This window comes from Bombus terrestris, chromosome 17 (genome assembly GCF_910591885.1).
Source record: "Bombus terrestris chromosome 17, iyBomTerr1.2, whole genome shotgun sequence".
NCBI lineage: Eukaryota > Metazoa > Arthropoda > Insecta > Hymenoptera > Apidae > Bombus > Bombus terrestris.
In genome coordinates this window covers 4,211,473-4,230,927 of record NC_063285.1, presented here as the reverse complement: position 1 = coordinate 4,230,927, position 19,455 = coordinate 4,211,473, and the positions used below count along the sequence as shown (strand labels likewise).

At 38.5% G+C, this 19,455-nt stretch overlaps 1 protein-coding gene across 9 annotated transcripts in view; it reads left to right on the top strand.

The window, feature by feature from the left end:
- Positions 1–19,455, top strand: part of LOC105666845 (dynein axonemal heavy chain 9-like) — a 115,007-nt gene that overhangs the window by 7,048 nt on the left and 88,504 nt on the right. For all 9 annotated transcript variants that reach the window (XM_048413982.1, XM_048413981.1, XM_048413983.1 and 6 more), the window contains one exon: positions 837–939. In XM_048413982.1, the coding sequence (XP_048269939.1) occupies positions 837–939 (103 nt within the window). The remainder of the gene's footprint in view (positions 1–836; positions 940–19,455) is intronic.

Here is a 19,455-nt window from a genome sequence, read left to right as displayed (position 1 = left end):
CGCAAGGCAATGGATTAACTATCTTGGATTTGTGCAACATGCAACAATAAATGTCTTAACCGTTTGAGTCTCAGGGGTCGAAAAATCGCGAACAGCGCGCTAACGCTTGTCTTAATCGATTGCGAAGAGAAACAAGCGGCGCAACAACGCTCGTCATATTTGTTATTTTTCTGACATAGTTTATAAATATTTCAAGTTTTTGTAAAGATATAGAAAGGATTCGGAAATACAAATAATTCTCTTTATTTAGCACACAACAGTTATACATATATCTTAAACTCTAAAGACCTCGAAATCCTATTCGCACGCACGCTTGTTGTCAACCGACTCTTCCAGATACTTCTAACGACTGACTCTTGTCTTTTGTCCCAACTAAGGCCTGGACGTCCTCTGACGCTTACACACACATTCACATGTACAGTGTAAATGTATCATGTTCCTAACAGTTTTGTTCAATAAAAATTATTGAGAAGATAACAATGAAATACAGAATACCGTCAGTCGTCCGTAGCGTTCAAATGTACTGGGACCTTTCGACACAAAATCTAAACAGCGCGATCGCGCTGCTTGGGACGCAAACGGTTAAGTTTGTGATTTTATTGTTCAATAGAATCTAATTGTGAAATTCTGATCAAAGAAATAATATTACATATTTCAAAATCTAATCCATATTATATTTATACTTACAATAAAATAATATTTTTAATCTACTATTTTAAATAACCAAGAGCTTAAATATATTTGAATTTTTGATATGAGATCTACAGAGAATAAAAAAAATAATTGGAGTAAATAAATAACTAAAACTTAATAATTTGATAATATGTTGTTTGCAGATACATCAGGGTGGCTTTCAACAGTCTTTGTGCTTTTGCATCTGTGAACCATCTTCATTGGCATTTATACTACTTGAAATGGAGGATGTTACTGGAATATATTGTAACTATATTTTTATTCTTTTATTTCTTATATATATATATATCCCACTAGTCCAGTCGAATTACATCGAATTAAATTATATCCATTTCATTAAAAAATTCAAATTGTTGTCCTATCGTTTAATGTGTTCCTATTGATAATTGAGAATGAGAATCTGTTCAAGGTAAGAGATTATTTTCAACAATACACAATCAGAAGTGGTATAATTGTAAAAATCAGTCTCTTCTCTTACTTATTGGCATATATCTGGGGACTGAGTGGAGATAGAGGAAAATATTAAGAATGAATGTTATAGGTGATTAAATAAGCTATAAAATGAGTTGTGTTTTGTTAAGATAGCAGCACCAATTGAACTGCAATTTGGATAACAAATTATTATTATCACACAAGAATATCTGTGTGAAAAATTAATAACTTACTGTATTAACAAATTATAACATGTGTTACAAAGTTTTATTCTTTTTAAAAAAACAAATGAAAACTTTAAAATTCATAATTTTGAAATAAACTTATTTTCAGGGTGGTAAAAAGGTGTTTAAGTATACTTATACTTAATTATAATTATATATATTATATACTTGATTGAATGCTGAATGAGGGAGCCATTTTTTATTGATATTCTTGCTGTTTTTATATATATAGTGAATTGAGTAGTTGCTATGTCAAAGAATCAAACGATTGGAATAGGGCAGTCATCACGATAATCACGAGTATCAGGATATTATTATAAACTATGGGTGCTTAATAAGAATGTTATGTTGCTATGACAGAGGGGACACATGGTACTCTGTTACTTCCAATTGTATTGATTTCTTTGTGACTTAAACACTCATAAACAATTGAAACATTTAATTATAAATAAATGGAATAACTCTAGAAATAACTACTTAACAGGAATGGCATTTCTTGAATTAAAAAACATTTATTATTTCTTTATTAAAATTTCATAAATCAACAATTTCACATATCGTTTTTTTTTATTTTTTTTATAACTCGCGAAGCCAATTTTATTTACTAAATATTGTAATAATGATAATAATGCACACGGTGAGCAAGCTAAATTATACAGTTGTATGTACAAATAAAATTTAAAAGAAAAGTTTTTAGTATTTATATGAACAAAATGATGAGTCAATAATCGTAGCTTTTGTATAAATCATTATTCGCTGTCATAAATAAAATGTGTACAATTATCATGGTTAGAGGAAATATAAGAAATTTTTTGACTATACAGTAGTACTACGTTTATCCAAACGACTCGAGAAACAAGATCATTTGGATAATAAAAGTTCACTCGCTACCTTTAACAGCTACTCTTATTATAGTAGGATAGTGGATACCGGAAGGTAGTGACTCTACCTCTCCATATGATTACTTATGCCTTGAAAACTATTTAACTCTTATTACTATTTATTTGTATAATGGCTGCGTGATATTCGTTTTATATCAGTTACTACAAAATAAATGAATAAATAAAATTCCAAATAAATGAAGAGGGTAATGAAGTCGATTTATAATGCTCAGGTCTGCCACGATATCTTAGCTTGGTGCTTTTGCTCGGAGTGAAGTTTTGGCTTGACTTTCAACGAGCTCTTATCGAATTTTTAATAGAACACTGGATAAGTAATGATGCTGCACTATACATAAGAAATAAAATTATTCATATAAATTGTAATAAATGCTATGAATACGAAGCTAATGCAGAACAAGTAGTGAAAACAATAAATTATAATTTAATAAATTTATATATGCTTGTGGTTTCCCTTCATATCAAGTTGAAATGAAGCAGCAAATTTGAAACGTGCAGTATATATCTAACGTTTGAGTAATACTCATTAAAAATATCCTCAAACAAACCAGATGGGAAACTAAAGCATATACGCAAAAGCATAAAATATTGGCTAAAAACTGTAACATTTCTAGTTTTAGATTGTTGTGCAAAAAACTTCGACCTCAGACCCACAGAAAATCTATGGGAATTATAAAAAAGACGAATGTGTGATTCGTATGTTCCATCGCTATCATCGGTCACTCATTGAATTGCATAATAGAATTAATAGAAGCAATGCGAGCGAAAATGAGGAAGAACAAGAGGACTAAAGTGGTAGGATACAGAATACTGGGAAACGAAAAGGCACTGACAACATGTCTTGGGAAGGCTAAAAAAGTAAAACAAGTATGACATAATAAGAGTATAAAAGTGTAAAGAGCAGAAAAAGAAGAGTATAAAATATTATGCAAAGAAAAGAAGAACAAAGAAAAACAAAGGCAGAAATATGAGCATATGTTAATAAGAAGAGAAAGAAGAAAAGCAAGACAAGTGCTCATATAAAGATGGAAGAGTGGAAATAACATTTCAATGACCTATTATAAGATAAACAAGGAATATGCAGGAGAATTAGAAGAAAGGGAAATAGAGGATTAAATAGGAAGAATAAACAAGAGGAAAGCAGTAAGCAGAGACAAGATAAAAATGAAGCATGAATATATGGTGCAGGAGAAGCCAGAAGGAAACTAAAAGAAATAGTAAGAACAATCTGGAATGAAGAAGACCTCTCAAGAGATTGGAGAAAGGGAGAAATAACAGCCATAAATAAAAATGATAGTAAACATGAAGTATATAACTACAGAGGGCTATTACTATTGAACACTGCGTATAAGGTTTACGCAATGATGTTAGAAGAAAAACTAATGAAAAAAGCAGAGAGGTAGAAAATACTCTCAGAAACACAACCAAGATTCAGAATAGGTCGATGCATGATAGATAACATATGTATATAGTAAAATGTATATGTAAATTCTATAGAATTTAAATTACTCGCCAACTGACATTTTTACTTTTGCTTTGTTTTATTGGCAGTCATTTTGATGAATAGATCACGAGAAATTAGATAAAAATAAATTAGATCACGAGAGAAGAATGGTAATTTAGGACTTGGAAAATCGATTATTGATTTTCCAGAATTGATCGTCTGATTTACCCTAAGGATTTACGTTATTACAAATCGATTTTCACTACGCCATGCCATTGAAGATTATTCTCCGTATCACCATAAACGAAAACACAAAAGGTGAAAGAATAGAATGTGTAGAATCTATAAGAAAACCAAAAGATGAAGTGAATTATGTTTTTTCCGCTGGAATATCAATCAAGAAGTTATCATCCTAGATTATTCAATTCATCAATTGTTAAGAACGCCTCAAAAAGTGTAACCAAGGTAGGCCAATATAGAAATATATCACACTCACGATGGATGATGAGACTGCGACGTCATACATTGATACGAACTTAAACTTTATATTTCAAAATACTTACTTAGAAGAATCAGAAATCATCTCAAAAAAGGAAAATAAAGACTGAAAGTAAATCTAGTTTTGACATGGAAAGACTTTTGGAAATTCTTCAAAAACTAGATAATTATAAAATAGAAGGAACGTACTTCGCTTTAAAGCAATTTCATGGGACTCAAAAAGCCACAGATTGGATGTTAAACTATGAAACAGAGTGGGAAAAATTCAAGATCCAAATTATGAGTAGAAAATCAAGTGCTTGAAGATGTATTTGGAGAAAATAGCACTGGAGTGGTATCAAACAAATCTGTTGAAGAACAAAGAATATAATTGGGAAGATTGGAGGACTTCATTTTTCAAAGTTTTCAGCAATAAAATTTGGTCTTCATCACGATACGTGTATAATTTCAAATATATTTCAGGTTCGTTCGTTGATTACGCTAAAAAAAAGAACGCTTAATATTTGAAAAAGAGAGGAAGACTATTGAAAACACAAGAATTGGTTTGATTGTTATGAGATTATCTATTCACATTAAGGATAGAATCGATAAAGAAACGATACTCAACAGATGATTTGATAAAAATTTTGGGACAGTATGAAGATAATTATCACAAAAAAATTCAATAACGAAGTTCAGATGAAAGGAAAAGAAATGCAGGAGATGAAGGTATGTCTTGATAGAAATTAAAATCTATCATTCGCGAAACTAGCTTTTGTGAATCACTGAATTTTCCTGGCCGATTCCATCCGGTAGAATTATGCAGGAACATAAACAAGAATGTTCAGAAGAATTTCAAACAGGTAAATTCACTTGAGATATTCGCATCCGAAAACAAGAAGTCAATAAGATTGGATGAGAATGAAAAAACTAAAAACCCCGGAGAAGTATATAAACCATTGATAAAACACCGTGTTAGAATCAATGATCAGAAAGATGTTAAAGGTGTTTATGACACTGGAGCCAATGCAAGTTCTATTAACCAAAAGATTGTTGATCAAATAAAAGCAGATCTAACCGAGCATAAGAGTATTTTCAAAACTCAGTGGCAATGACTCACGAGTGTCCGGGCGAAACCGCGAATGAAGATAAATAAAATAGAAGAAATAATGGATGTTTTTGTGGTACGCAACGATAAGTTTACATACCACCTTGTCCTAGGGTTGGACGCCATAAAAAGTTCAAATTAATACAAGATAAGGATTTGAGAATTGCTCAAAAAGTTAAAAAAAATTGTTATAGAAAGATAGATCACAAAGAAGAAGAAATAATATCCGGGAAAAATAAAGAAAGAAAGAATGATCAGATGAGAAGAGAGATAAACTTCATTGAGTACATGGAGAATGATAAATTTGTTGACAACCTTGAACATTTAAACAGACCAGAGAAAAAAGAAGTGCTTTGTCTTATAGAGAAATACAGAGGGGTATTCGTTGTAGCGGCACATGATTTAGAGAACAAATCAAATCATGTTATTGTTCTGTGCCGGAGCATCAAGACCGTTAGAATACAAGTAACGTAAACTCCGGGCAGAACAATGTCGCCGCTACAGGCAACCATCGGGTCAAGACAAATTCAAATTTTTCGACTCTCCTCCGACCAGTATAAATAAACAAACACGTTCGCGGGCGAGCAGAATATAGTACAGCATCGAGCGAATGTACACAGAAATCATCAGCACTAACGGGTATCTCCGCAATACTTGTATATTGTGTACGTAGAGCTATTTAAGGAGCAGAAATACATATAACAAGCTGTGACAGCAATAACTGCTTTCATCATTTCGCACTATCCTTAACGTGTTAAACCTCTACATTGGTGACCCTGACGTGATCGTCGTGACAGGCGTGATCGTCGTGATAGGCGTGATCGACGTGATATAAGTGAAAGAGGTGACTGTGATAGTGCCGCTGATAGACCAATCACTTTTTTTTGTGTGTGTGCCTAAGCATGACGAGCAATCCCGCCATTGCAGCCCATCCGCTGGTCCGCGTGCCTCCGGTAATGCCTAAGAACATGAGACTCTGGTTCAGCATACTGGAAGAGCAAATGAAGGCAGTGGATATAACAGACGATCGGGCGAAGTGTAGAGCCCTCGTCGGCTGCCACGAGCCGCAATACCTAGAGCAAATCGGGGATGCGTATTTGTCCCTACCAGCCGTCGGGCGTTAGGCCGACAAGCCTCAAGGCCGAACTAACGCGCGCCCTTGAGGAATCGAATGACGAGAAATTCAGAAGGTTGATGGAAAAGGAAGAGATCGGCGACAGGAAACCTTCGAAATTTTATCATGATTTCAAAAAACTTGCCGGTCCTCTTGCGTCAGCCAAGTTTATGCTCACTCTGTGGAAGAATCGCCTACCAACGCGGATCAGGTGCTTTCTGGCTGGAGTCGACGGCGACGACGTAGCTAGGATGTTGCGGATAGCTGACGAGGTACACGAGGATCTCAGAGGGCGACCGGCACGCACCTCGTTTGGCGACCGTTGTCGATCAGCCGGCACAACCCGAGACAACAAGCGAACCCTGACTTTCCGTCGTCAACGCCCTGAGCGAACAAATATCTCAACTGCGAGCGGAAATGCGCACGTCGAAGCGCGAGCTTCGTCCTAGGCTGCGACCCGAAGCGGGAAGGCGTAACCGGCCGAGATCAAGAGAAAGACCGAGAGAGAGATCGGGAAACCCCGACTTCTGCTACTACCATCGAACGTTCGGAGACCGGGCGTACAAGTGCCAATCTCCGTGCAAATGGATGCAGGGAAACGGGGCCCGCCGTCCGTAAAAGCGGCAGACGACGACGGCATGGGCTCCCGCCGCATTTTTGTCACCGACAAGGCGACGCTGACGTCCTTCCTCGTGGACACTGGGGCCGACATAAGCGTGTATCCCCGCAGCAAAATACACCCACCAACCAACGAACAGATGCGAATACGAACTGTTCGCGGCCAATGGGACGCGGATCCCGACGTACGGCACCATCGCCGTCACCCTCAACCTGTCCCTCAGAAGGGCAATCACATGGCGATTTGTGATAGCCAACGTCCAATCACCCATCATCGGTGTGGACTTTTTTGAGCCACTATGGGTTGCTCGTGGACCCGCGAAACAAACGTCTCATCGACACGAGGACTCAATTGACAGCAAGGGGATACATCGGCACGACGGATGGAGCGTCCGTAAGAAATATAGTCGGTGAATCAGTGTATCATCGACTTTTGATGGAGTTTCCCGACCTAACTCGACCATCTATTTTCGGGCGAGAGAAGATACGTCACGGGGTAGTACACCACATCGAAACCACACCTGGCTCACCAGTCTACAGTAAACCCCGGCGCCTCAAAGAAGTCAAGATGGAAGGAGCATACGACTGCCGGCGGAATTTTTTTTACCAACAAGACAGCAGGCCACAGCGGAATACGCGAACCGGCTTAAAAAACGAATGGAAAAGGTCAGGCCGCAACCGGGCACGCGTCATGGCGAAAGGAAAATTTTCATTTTCAAAGAATTGGATTCCTCGCCTTACGTTTTCTTACGCCACGACGCGACGGGTGGCCCTTTACAGCCTCAATTCGATGGACCCTTCAAAGTTATAAAAAGGGACAAAAAAACTACGTTATAAAAATAAACAATCGCGACGAGCAGTTTCCATCGACCGTCTAAAACTCGCGTTCATTGTTCCGGATGATTTAGAAGATAGAGGCGTCGAATCTCGTAACATATTGATCTCCGTAGATCAAACGAACAGCTGCGATGGAAACGGCACAAACAGCAACGATCAAACCAGGGAAGAAAACACCAGGGACAGGTATGTTACGAGATCCGGACAAAGAGTCCGTTTTCCCGACTAGTATCAGGCAGAGTTTGGATAACAAAAAAACCCGCAAATTATCAGACACAGGATATATCCGCAACTTTTAAAATAACGACGACGAGGAGATACTCGGCCTAACTTAATAAAAACGCTAGCACTGGTAGGGGGGTAATGTAGCGGCACATGATTTAGAGGACAAATCAAATCATGTTATTGTTCTGTCCCGGAGCATCAAGACCGTTAGAATACAAGTAACGTAAACTCCGGGCAGAACAATGTCGCCGCTACAGGCAACCGTCGGGTCAGGACAAATTCAAATTATTCGACTCTCCTCCGACTAGTATAAATAAACAGAATATAGTACAGCATCGAGCGAATATACACAGAAATCATCAGCATTAACGGGTATCTCCGCAATACTTGTACATTGTGTATGTAGGACTATTTAAGGATCAGAAATTCATATAACAAGCTGTGACAGCAATAACTGCTTTTATCATTTCGCACTATCCTTAACCTGTTAAACCTCTATACGTCAAACACAAATTTGACGTGAGAACTGTGAAACTCCATATATAAAAAAGACCATATAGGTGTTCAATTCCAGATCTATTGTAAATATTCTTAGAATGAACAGATTGTAAGTTTTTTGCATAAATTACATTGATGGCATCTTGGTTTTTTCTGAAACATTCGACCAGTATATCGGGCATATAGAGCTGTTGATGAGGTCTATTAAGAAATAAGGCTTTCACTTGAAACTGGCCAAATGTAATTTTGCAAAAAATTCAGTGAAATATGTTCGTCACATCATCGAAAATGGCGGTGTGCGATCAGGAAAAGATAACCTCAGAGCAATGCGCGTATTTGAACGTCCAAAGAACAAAAGAAATGTAAGACAATTGATAGGAAAAATTAATTTTTATTATAGGTACGTAGAAGATGCTTACAAACTCTTCGAATCACTTCATTACTTACTGAGGAAAAATGTGGAATTTAGCTGGACTGAGAAATGTGGGAAGTCATTCCAAAAGCTTAAGAAATATCTCTAAGTTCGATTCTATCAATATATGATCAAAATCAAGAAATATTCATTTATACAGATACAAGTGGGGATCGGTTTAGGAGCTGTTTTGAAGCAACCCCGAGACAACGGAATATTACAGCCTATTGCTTACTTCTCAAGAAAATTGAAACTGACAGAATCGAAGAAGAAAGCGTTCCATCTCGAATGTCTTGTTATTAAAGAAGCGATTCTGTATTGGCAACATTGTTTAATCAGCAGAAACTTTACCGTTTTATCATTTTCATTGATTATTTTGGAAGCGTTACTGTTTATGATAATAAATAATTATTTACACAAAAGCTGAAAATATGGATTCACTTGAGCTGTGACTCAGCTTAGTTCTTTAGTGCATGTTATACTTACCGTCATAGCGCAAAATTGGTTTTCGAAATTCAAAAAATGCAAAAAATGCCATTCTTATTAAGTAATTACTGAAGAATCGAAATAAAATATCTTTGTTCTGGAATTATTCCACATGATTTAAAAAAGAAAACGTTTCTCTAGGACCAATTGGCTCTAAGATCAATCTAAAAAAGAATCGTCAATACTAAACAATTAAACAATAAAAGATGAAACATGTGCCATTTTAAAGTTTATTATTTGTATTATATGTGGATTGTTTTTCGTACTGATTGGATAGAAGAACGTTTGTAGAGTTGTTTGGAGTGTACAGTCCCGAGAACTTCAGCGTTGCGGGTGTCACATAGAAGACACAGAAAATCGCGAAATTAATAGATCACCGGTTGTCTCCTCACGTCGTAGTTCGAACTTTTCGCAAGTAAGGTAAAAATTTCGGACTGTAGATATGATAGTAAAATTTATTATATGAATCCAACAGAGTAACGGTTCAGAGTGTTATAATAAAAGCGTATTAAGTACTGAATTTGGGAAGGTTTATATACTAAGGTTTGATTCCTCTGAAGGAGTTATCGTCGGGTGCCTAACAGACGTAGCTGTCCTGTTACTATCTGGTTATTGTTTCGATGACTGTGGTATGCAGGATGTTTTGTCAGCCGTGGTTATCCTATTACTATCTATCTATTACTATACTATCCTATATGCTATATATTCAACATGCTTCTTTACATTTATATTTGTTACGATAGTAATGTATTGTAGTGTCGTGTACTATTATGATTAGTTTATTTATTATAAATGGATTAAACAGATGCTGATTAAATAGGAAACGATAGTTATTCAACGTGAACTAATAACAACAACGTATTATAATTAAGATAACTAGATAATTAATTAGCAATTCTCCTTACCACGGATTCAACTCTCTCTCTCTCTCTCTTTATTTTGTTTAAATTTTAAACTATATATGTAGTATCCAAATGGATCTTAGAGAGAAAGGACAAGTAATGATGTTTTGATTTAATATATATTATTAAGAGCAACGAAATGATTACAATGCGGTTCTACGTTCTATTCTCGCATGCGGCTTTCTGCTTCCCAACTCAAGCTCTGCCCACTCCGCACACTCCACACGCTCTCCACACTCTCTACACTCTACACGCTCTGCACGCTCTACACGCTCTGCACACTCTGCACACTCTGCCTTTTCCCGTTCTTCGGAACAGGTATCCCGAAACCCCCGTGATCAAGGTCACGCAGCCTTTTCACGTAAACTGTCCACTTAAAGGACCCAACGGTACATTGATGCTAAACGGTACTTTGTTTACAGTTCGGCCGATACCTTAGGCCTTTTGGCCCCGATACTACATTCGGCCATCCTGCAATAACATCTGCCCTCAGATGTGGTCTTCAGTTTCGCTATCGTCGGATGCGTCATCTTCGGCGTTGAGGACCCAAGGCTTCATGAAGTCTGCGGTCGTCGATGTGTGCGCAGGCCTCTCATGCTCCCCTACTTTCTCCACCATGTACCGGTCATTCCGCATTGTTCGTGATACCCAGTACGGACCTAAAAATTTTCCTCCGAGTTTTAAACCTGGGCCAAACTGGGTTCTCTTAATGGCTACCAAATCTCCCCTTAGGTACTGCTTCGCGCTCTTCCGTCTTTTGTTAAAATTCTTTGTTTTCTTCTTGCGTCGCAGCGATCTTCCTTTTAGCGTCCTCGCGTAACTCACGACGCTGTTCCTCGAATTTTGCAGCCCATTCTTCGTCGATTAATCTTCTGGTTACATATCCATCGGCCTGACTGCTCGTTGCGGCATCTAAAATCTTACGGACTTCAATGCCCTTCTTCTGTGCGCTTCTCAACCGTGCAATCAGCCCGTCCTCACACTCAGCCACATACACAGCACCCGGCAGTGGATTTCTACTCGGGGTATCCGCATACTCCGAGTCCGTTGGTTTTATAATACCCTCGTCTGTCCACGCCTCCATCAAATCGTCCACTTCCTTTTTCTCAGATGGCGCCAGCCGTCGCGATCTTCGTACCACGAGTTTGTCGCTTTTCAACACGATTTTCGCGGTTATCCCGACATCCCGCGTCTTCTCTGGCTTATACCCCCTAATGATATCGCGGATCGCTTCATGGTAGTGAGGTTCTTGTACGTGCGCTAGATCTATCTCGTCGGTCTGTTCTATCGCGTTGACCTTCAATACCCCCGACGCGTCTTCGTGACCATCATCCTACCCGTCAAGCCGTAGGAAGCTCACCTCGCCCCGTTTGACCCGCAACTCTATCTGATCCAAAAAGTCAGTACCCAGCAGCAGGCTGTGGCTCCTCAATACCTTGTTTGAGACGACGTGCAACGTGACCGTGAATGCACACCCGTCGACCATCATTATCTTTGTAAATTCGCCTCAGGTCTCATTGCCCGTGGAACCCAAGCCATCAAACCTAAGCTTACCATTTCCTAGCGGTGGTGATCCTAACCTCGCATACTCGTCTGATCGTATGAACGTGAGATCACTACCCGTATCTACCAACGATGTAAACCTACATCCATCTATCGTCACCTCCTTGATGTATCCCTTCTTCTCGGGTCTTGAAATGATGTAGGTCTTCTTCGGTTGTGCTGTACGCCTTGACGCCATGTGTCCAAGTTCGTTGCACCTGAAGCACCTCACACCATTCTCTTTCTTCGGACATGTAACACTTAAGTGATCGTCACCGCCGCAATTGAAACACCTTTTGAGATCACTGCTCGTTTGTCTCGACTGATTCCGCATTGCTGGTCGTTCTGCTTTATCGTCCTTGCGTTCCTCAAATTTTGTTTTCGCCTTCATGTCTCTTTTCGTCGCTTCATACTGCTTGAAGCGTTCCTTCAACTGCTGCATATTCCTGGCCCCGTATAGTATAGCTTTATTTGAGACTCCATCGGGAATACCTTGGATTATATAGTCGATCACCGACTGTGTATCGATTCTTCCTTGTCCCGTAAGCTCACGCATACTATACATATATTGGAGCAGACTCTCGTCTGCTCTTTTCGTTCTACGCGCTAATTCTTGATGTACCTGCCGGTCACTCACTGCGTCTTCGAATTCATCTACCAGCGCCATTTTAAACTTCGCCCAGGACTTCATGCATCGTTCCTGGCGTACGAAAGCTTGAGCAGAGCCTGTGAGAAGCTTCCTCGCGAAAACCACCATGTGGATGTCCGACCAGCCACACACTTCCGCCATTTCCTCGAAATCTCTTATCCACTGAGTTATATTCGGTAGGTCATCTCCGCTGAATTTTTTTAACGAGCCTTCCACGTCTTCAAACGTTAACACTGTGCACTTACGCTCGTCTTGGCTTCGACGTCTTCCCACTGGAGTCACCCGAACTTGACTATTGAGATCGTGATTCCCTGGATCGTTGCCGTCTAAACGGTCCCCAATCACGCCCATCTCATCGTCATCGTCGTCCTCTAAATCATCGTCGTCGTCATCGTCTTCTTCTCGTGCGCCGTGTTCCCGCTCTAAACGTACCGCCGATACGCAGAACGTAAATAGAGCGATAAGCGGGAATTTATTGTTTATCGCCTTCGATTCATTATAAAGAAAAGATTATTTAGTTTTGAAATGGAGAAAGCGATAAGCTTTTCAGCTAGAGTATTCCGAGGGATCTCATGGCAGATATCTCAGATCTTTCATTTAGTCGAGAAGCATACCTGTAAGACGTACATCAGTGATTTTTTCATCTTCAAAATGTTCAGCAAACAACGTGAAAATACATTTGAAAGTGAGAAGAGTAGCGACGACGAAATAGCGAATTTTAGAAGAAGAGTTATAAATAGAATTTCATCGAGTTCGGACTCGGATATTGAGGAAGCATTTGCAGGCGAAGACATCAAAGACATGTTGGAAGAACTTGCCATAGACGAAGAAGAGAAATTCAACTCTATTGATAATTCATTGAACAATATTCAATGGAATGAATTCGCTAACAGGCAACAGACGTTTCCGTTCACCGGAAAAAGCGGACTTCTGATGGATTTGCCGTTTGACATTAGCGCAAATAAGTGTTTTCGTTATTCGTTGATGAAAAAGTGCTAAGTCTTTTAGTTACAGAGACTAATAGATATGTAGAATAAAAATTACATCAACATGAAGTGATCGATCAAACTCGACATAAGAGATGGAAACCCACCACTTCCAAAGAAATTATAAAATTTATTGAACTAATGGTTTGGATGGGTCTAGTACAGACACCGCTTGTTACATAATGTAATTGTTTTGAATTGCTATTAGCAAAAAAGTTTTACCACTCATAAACATATTGATAGACAGTTACAAACAAATTTTTTCACCAGGCAATATTATAGTCAACGAGACAATGGTTCCTTGGAGGGGACGACTAACATTCCGGCAGTACATACCGACGAAATCACATAAGTATGGTATAAAACTATACAAACTGTGTTTCACCGAAGGTTACACATGGTCTGCAAAAGTGTATTCTAGACGAGAAATCACCGGAAGTAAGCAAGTTAGCATGGCTAAAAACGTCTGCATTGAACTTGCAGATAAATTGCTAAATGAAGGACGAGCTTTGTCCGTCAACAACTTTTATACGAGCTATCAGTTAGCAGTGAAATTTTTAAATTTTAGGATGCATGTCATTGGAACTGTACGGCACAAAAAAATATATGCCCAATGTATTTTCGAGCTATCGCGGGGAGACGCGGTCGTTAGAATACGCGTCAACGGGAGTCGTAAATTCCTGTTACGATTAGAATAATCGACACCACGAATAGTTCGATCCCCGTATTTCGGTTAGGATAACTCTGAGAGGTATAGGAACAGTGAGAGTTATAGGGATTGCAGGAACTCTAGGCACCGTGAGAGCTGAAAGAACTCTGAGAGATATAGGAACGGTGAAAGTTATAGGGACTGTAGGAACTCTAGGCACCGCGAAAGATGATGAAATTTCTAGAGATGTAGGAACGGTGAGAGCTGTAGGGACTGTAGGAACTCTAGGCACCGCGAAAGATGATGGAACTCTTAGAGATGTAGGAACGGTGAGAGCTATAGGGACTGTAGGAACTCTAGGCACCGCGAAAGATGATGAAATTCTTAGAGATGTAGGAACGGTGAGAGCTATAGGGACTGTAGGAACTCTAGGCACCGCGAAAGATGATGAAATTCTTAGAGATGTAGGAACGGTGAGAGCTATAGGGACTGTAGGAACTTTAGGCACCGCGAAAGATGATGGAACTCTTAGAGATGTAGGAACGGTGAGAGTTATAGGGATTGCAGGAACTCTAGTCACCGTGAGAGATGATGTAACTCTCAAGTTTATTCTGATGTGAATACGGAGAAAAGCTCGGTATGGGTGTGCCCAAATGGGGAGACGTTCGAAATGTTGGAATATTAACAACAAAATATGCACCCATTATGATTTCAAGCACGAATTCTACATATCATGGATGTCTTCCGAAACAGAAACCTTTGGTGGTAATTGTATATAATAATGGAAAAACTGGTATCGATAGAAGTGACCAGGTGGTCTCATATGCCACTACGATATGAAAAAGCATCAAGTGGTATCGGAAATTAGCACCACATTTACTCTTAGGAACAACTATAGCAAATGCTCATATTGTGTACCAAACAGCAACAAAAAAAAAAGAAAAAATACCGATAAGAAAATTTCGGGAAATTCTCGTTTCCGAATGGTTCAATGTGTTCTCAGAAAATAGTGTGTCCGGCAACCATCGGAAGAAAACGAAGAAGGTGCCCCACCATTTGGTGATACGTAAGAATCAGGAGAGCAAGCCTATAAGAAGGATGTGCACCCTATGTTACAAGAAGAAGCAAACTGTCTCACGCGAAGAAGCGACAAAAAACATAAAAAAAACTACAACCCAAAATCATCCCAAATGTGTTTGGAATGTTTTAACGAATACCATGCGATATAGCATAATGTAATATTTTATCCAGAATATAAATTAATAAAAGGTATGGTATAATGTGTTTTTAATATTTTTATGTTGTATATCCTATATGTAATATCCTATATTTAATTAACTCGAACAAAAAGAGCGTCATCCATACTTTGGTGACGGAGCCCCTACGAAAGTATAACCGTCATGTAGATATGGGTGATGTGGCGACGAACGTGTTAATCGTTTATTGTTGAAAATCATTTATTATCTGGATCACGTTCACATTCATAATCATAATTAGGGTTGCATTAAGCAATAAGATATTTATTAACAGTTTTTTATGATTCATGTCTGTATTTGATTCGATTGGATTAATGTAAATATTATCGTGTTTTAAGCCGTGTACTTCTCAATACGCGGGTATTGAAATACGCGGCTACACATATATCAAAATACAGGGATACAGGGATCATAATATCTATATATACATCCGTGTACTGAGATTCACGAATACACGTATCGAAATGTATAGTTTCACGTGTATTAACCCGTACCTCATGTTTTATTTTATAATTAAATGTCAGAATATTTAGATATGTACATTTTTTATGAGATTTAATTTATTAGGTTGCAGGTGAAAATAAGAAACATGGTTTTGGTTAATAAAGTTTAGTTTATTAACTTCTTATTTTCAGATAAGAAAACTGAAATATTAAAATTTTGTGAAAGTAAACGGCTCCTTCCCCCCTTTTTTTCTTTTTGTTACAATATTTCCAGCATACAAAAAACTTCGTTTCGATATCGCCGACGTTGCTGGAATTGTTAAATATTTCTTGGTAAGTTCGGAAATTGTTGGATACTTGTTTGCCTTAGCCTTCTACCATTCAAATGGATTTAAATCGAAGCGTATTTGTGGCTCGATCATATATATTTCAATTTGAATATAAACATCATTGTTATCGATGACCTCGTCTTATAAAAGTTCTAGAGCAGATTCTTCATGTGCCTTTGCTGCACTTACTTGTTGAATATATAGTACATTGGTATTGTACGTGCGAGAGTAAGGAAACGTAGAGTGAACACACACGTATGTGTATGAGCGTCACATGATAACGAGAACTGTTGGGTAAGGGCGATGGGTTTTTGTTAGTGCTATAAACCTCCTGCGAGAACGATATCTTAAGAAGAGCAACACTAATAGAGTAGAAGTGTTCAAGGCAAGATCCAAATATGATACAGTGCTGAAAAACTAAAATTAATATATCTTAACATGGCAACAGAGCATGGTTAATGGTTCTGTTGATTTTGTTGGTTGGTTTGTTCGGGGGATTTAATCAGTGAATGAGTTTCATTAAGTGAATAAAAGTTCGAGAAGTTTATGGAAAAGATCACGACACCAAATGTTAAGTAAGAAAACAATAGGAAGATTTCGAACACGCGGGAACGTTTGAGAATAAACAAAAAAGAAAAAAAAATAAAATGGAAAGGAAGGAAATCACGATACCGGTGTTTGATGGAGAGGATTACAATATGTAGAAGAAAACAATTACCATGTTTCTGAAGCTTAAAAAATGTGATACTATCGTAATTAGAAAAAAGACTAGTACAGATAATGCAGACTGGGAGGAAAATGATTTGAAGGCAATGAATATAACTTACATCTCAAATAAGCAATTAGAATTTATTAGTGAAGAACAAACGGCATATGGAATAATGAAAAAGTTAGACGAGATGTGTTTGAAGGAATTTACAGCGCTAAAAATTGTGTGCAGAAATAGAGAGGAAAAATAAGGCTTGATAAGCTAGTAAATGTATGAAAAAATGCGGGTGCACAAGTGAAAGAAAAGGAAAAACTGATTTACTTGCTAAACATCTTATCCGAAATATATAGCTATATGGGAGATTTGGTTGATGCCTTGAAGAAAGAAGATGAAACAGTAGCGTATGTGAAAAATAAAATCGAAATAGCTGAAATGCAAAATAAATTTGATCATGGAGAAAGAAGAACTAACGCATTTGTTGCAAAAAAAGGAGGATGATTCAAATGTGGGGAAGCAGGGCATTTTGTGAGAGAATGTCAGAATGGCGTCCAAGCGGAAGGCAATAACGGTTTCCTACATGTCAGGCATGTTTTTGGGTACCTTTTCGCGACAGTTCCCTGGGATTGTTATATACCATCTCTGGTCTGTGCGCACGCGGGATTGTACCACGTTGACACGTTTAGCGAACCTGTGTTGCTGAGTAATGCCATGACCTCCGTGATATTTTCGGACGCACGTATAGGTGGTCTAGGGGATAATGACGACCAAGCAATCCGTGTGAACCAGAGTGTGGCCACTTTTGCTCATTTGTGTGAGATGCGAGGTCTAAACCTGAAGACGGCACTCGCGGATGCTTCGAAGAGATATATTGCCGAAAGTTTGCGCGACCGCTGCGACGGCGACGGAGATAGAAAAGTTCTTATGTTGGTTGCCGTCTGATTTGGGAACAGTCACTCTGGAGATAGCGGACGATATTAACGTTCTCGTCCTGGCTGCTTTTTGAGATGAATGGTGAAACACTTCCATCTGTTCAGCACTCGCAGTAGATTTGCACCCATTAATGACCTTAGTTCCATCGGAGATTATGGCGATGGAACAGTCTTTACCGCTGGTTTTCCCGAAAGTGACAAACGTAGATCTGGGAATGGCCCGGTTGCCGGAATATTTAGTTGGTTAAGATTTCCACACAAATTTCGTAAATGCTATGATAGAATTCAGGTATTCAACCCTTTTGGCTGACTCATTTAACCCGAAAGAATATGATTTTTATATTTCGTTCATCGGTGATAATTCTTTAAAAATTAGTTTAGGTGTTATTCGTCAGTTAGGGGAAAAATCCTTTAACTTGTCGACAACATCATTAAGAGATGGTTAGTCAAAGAATATACAAAAAAGTATAATTTTGGTTTTGTAAAAGATAAGTATGTAAAATTTGATGACAAAATCCACCTTTTGATACCGACTGTAGATATGTTCTAGTTTCGCATAAAACTGAGATCATGTTAAATCAGCAGATTTCGAATAATATTAGGGGTGTTGATGTGACATGTGTTCCGTTGCCCAATATAACTTGGGTTAATGGACCGCCTGGGTGTGATAAGCCCATTTGATAAATCAGTTTATCGTTCCGGTTTTTTCTAGGACGAATGATATTATCTTGACCATGACGAAGAAGGGCGCGAAAGAAATACGAGATAAATTAGCGAGGAGATATCCAACTGTCTCGGAGAAAATTTGGTTGCGTGACGTTAGGACCGTCGGGTCTGTATTGGTTAACGGAGTAAAAGAGGAGTACTCTCGTGTGTTTATCGACGAGGCGTTAATGATGCACACTGGAACAATAAGATTCTTAAATGCCTTAACATGTGCGGGGGAGGTGTACATGATCGGTGACGTGAACCAGAGCAAGAGCCAGATTCCTCATTGATACTCTGTTATAACACTCTGAACACAGTTACATACATATGAGTATGAGTTTGTGTGAGAGTATGTGCGTGCGTAGCGTCTTGTAAAACAGAAGAATGCAACTGTTTCGTATGCATGGTGGTACAAAAGATGGTGCGACAAAAAGAATGCTGAGACACGTGCAATGTGTATCTACAAATATCTTATAAAGCACATATTACATAAATTTTTTTTTTATTTATTAGAATATTTACAATCAATTCTCGTTGAGAATTTTCAGTAACTTAGTTTGGCGTGATACAATGACATGGATTATAATAGTTTTATATTGTTGGTTCTAGTAGAAACTAAGGATTTAATCTAGAGGGTATTTTCTTTTTAGTCTGCGGATCTGGTCCGTCGTGTCCAGTAGTTGGGTGACTAGTGGGTTGTGGTGGTTGTTGACTCTTGTGATATATCAGCTTCTGGACTTGTGTATTTCATCTTTGACTGTAGGTATCTTGAGGTCACGGTGGATTGCTTCGTTGGTAACGTACCAAGGTGCATCAATTAGGGATCTTAGGGTTTTCGATTGGAAGCGTTGGAGTATTTCAATGTTGGAGTTATTGCTGTTCCCCA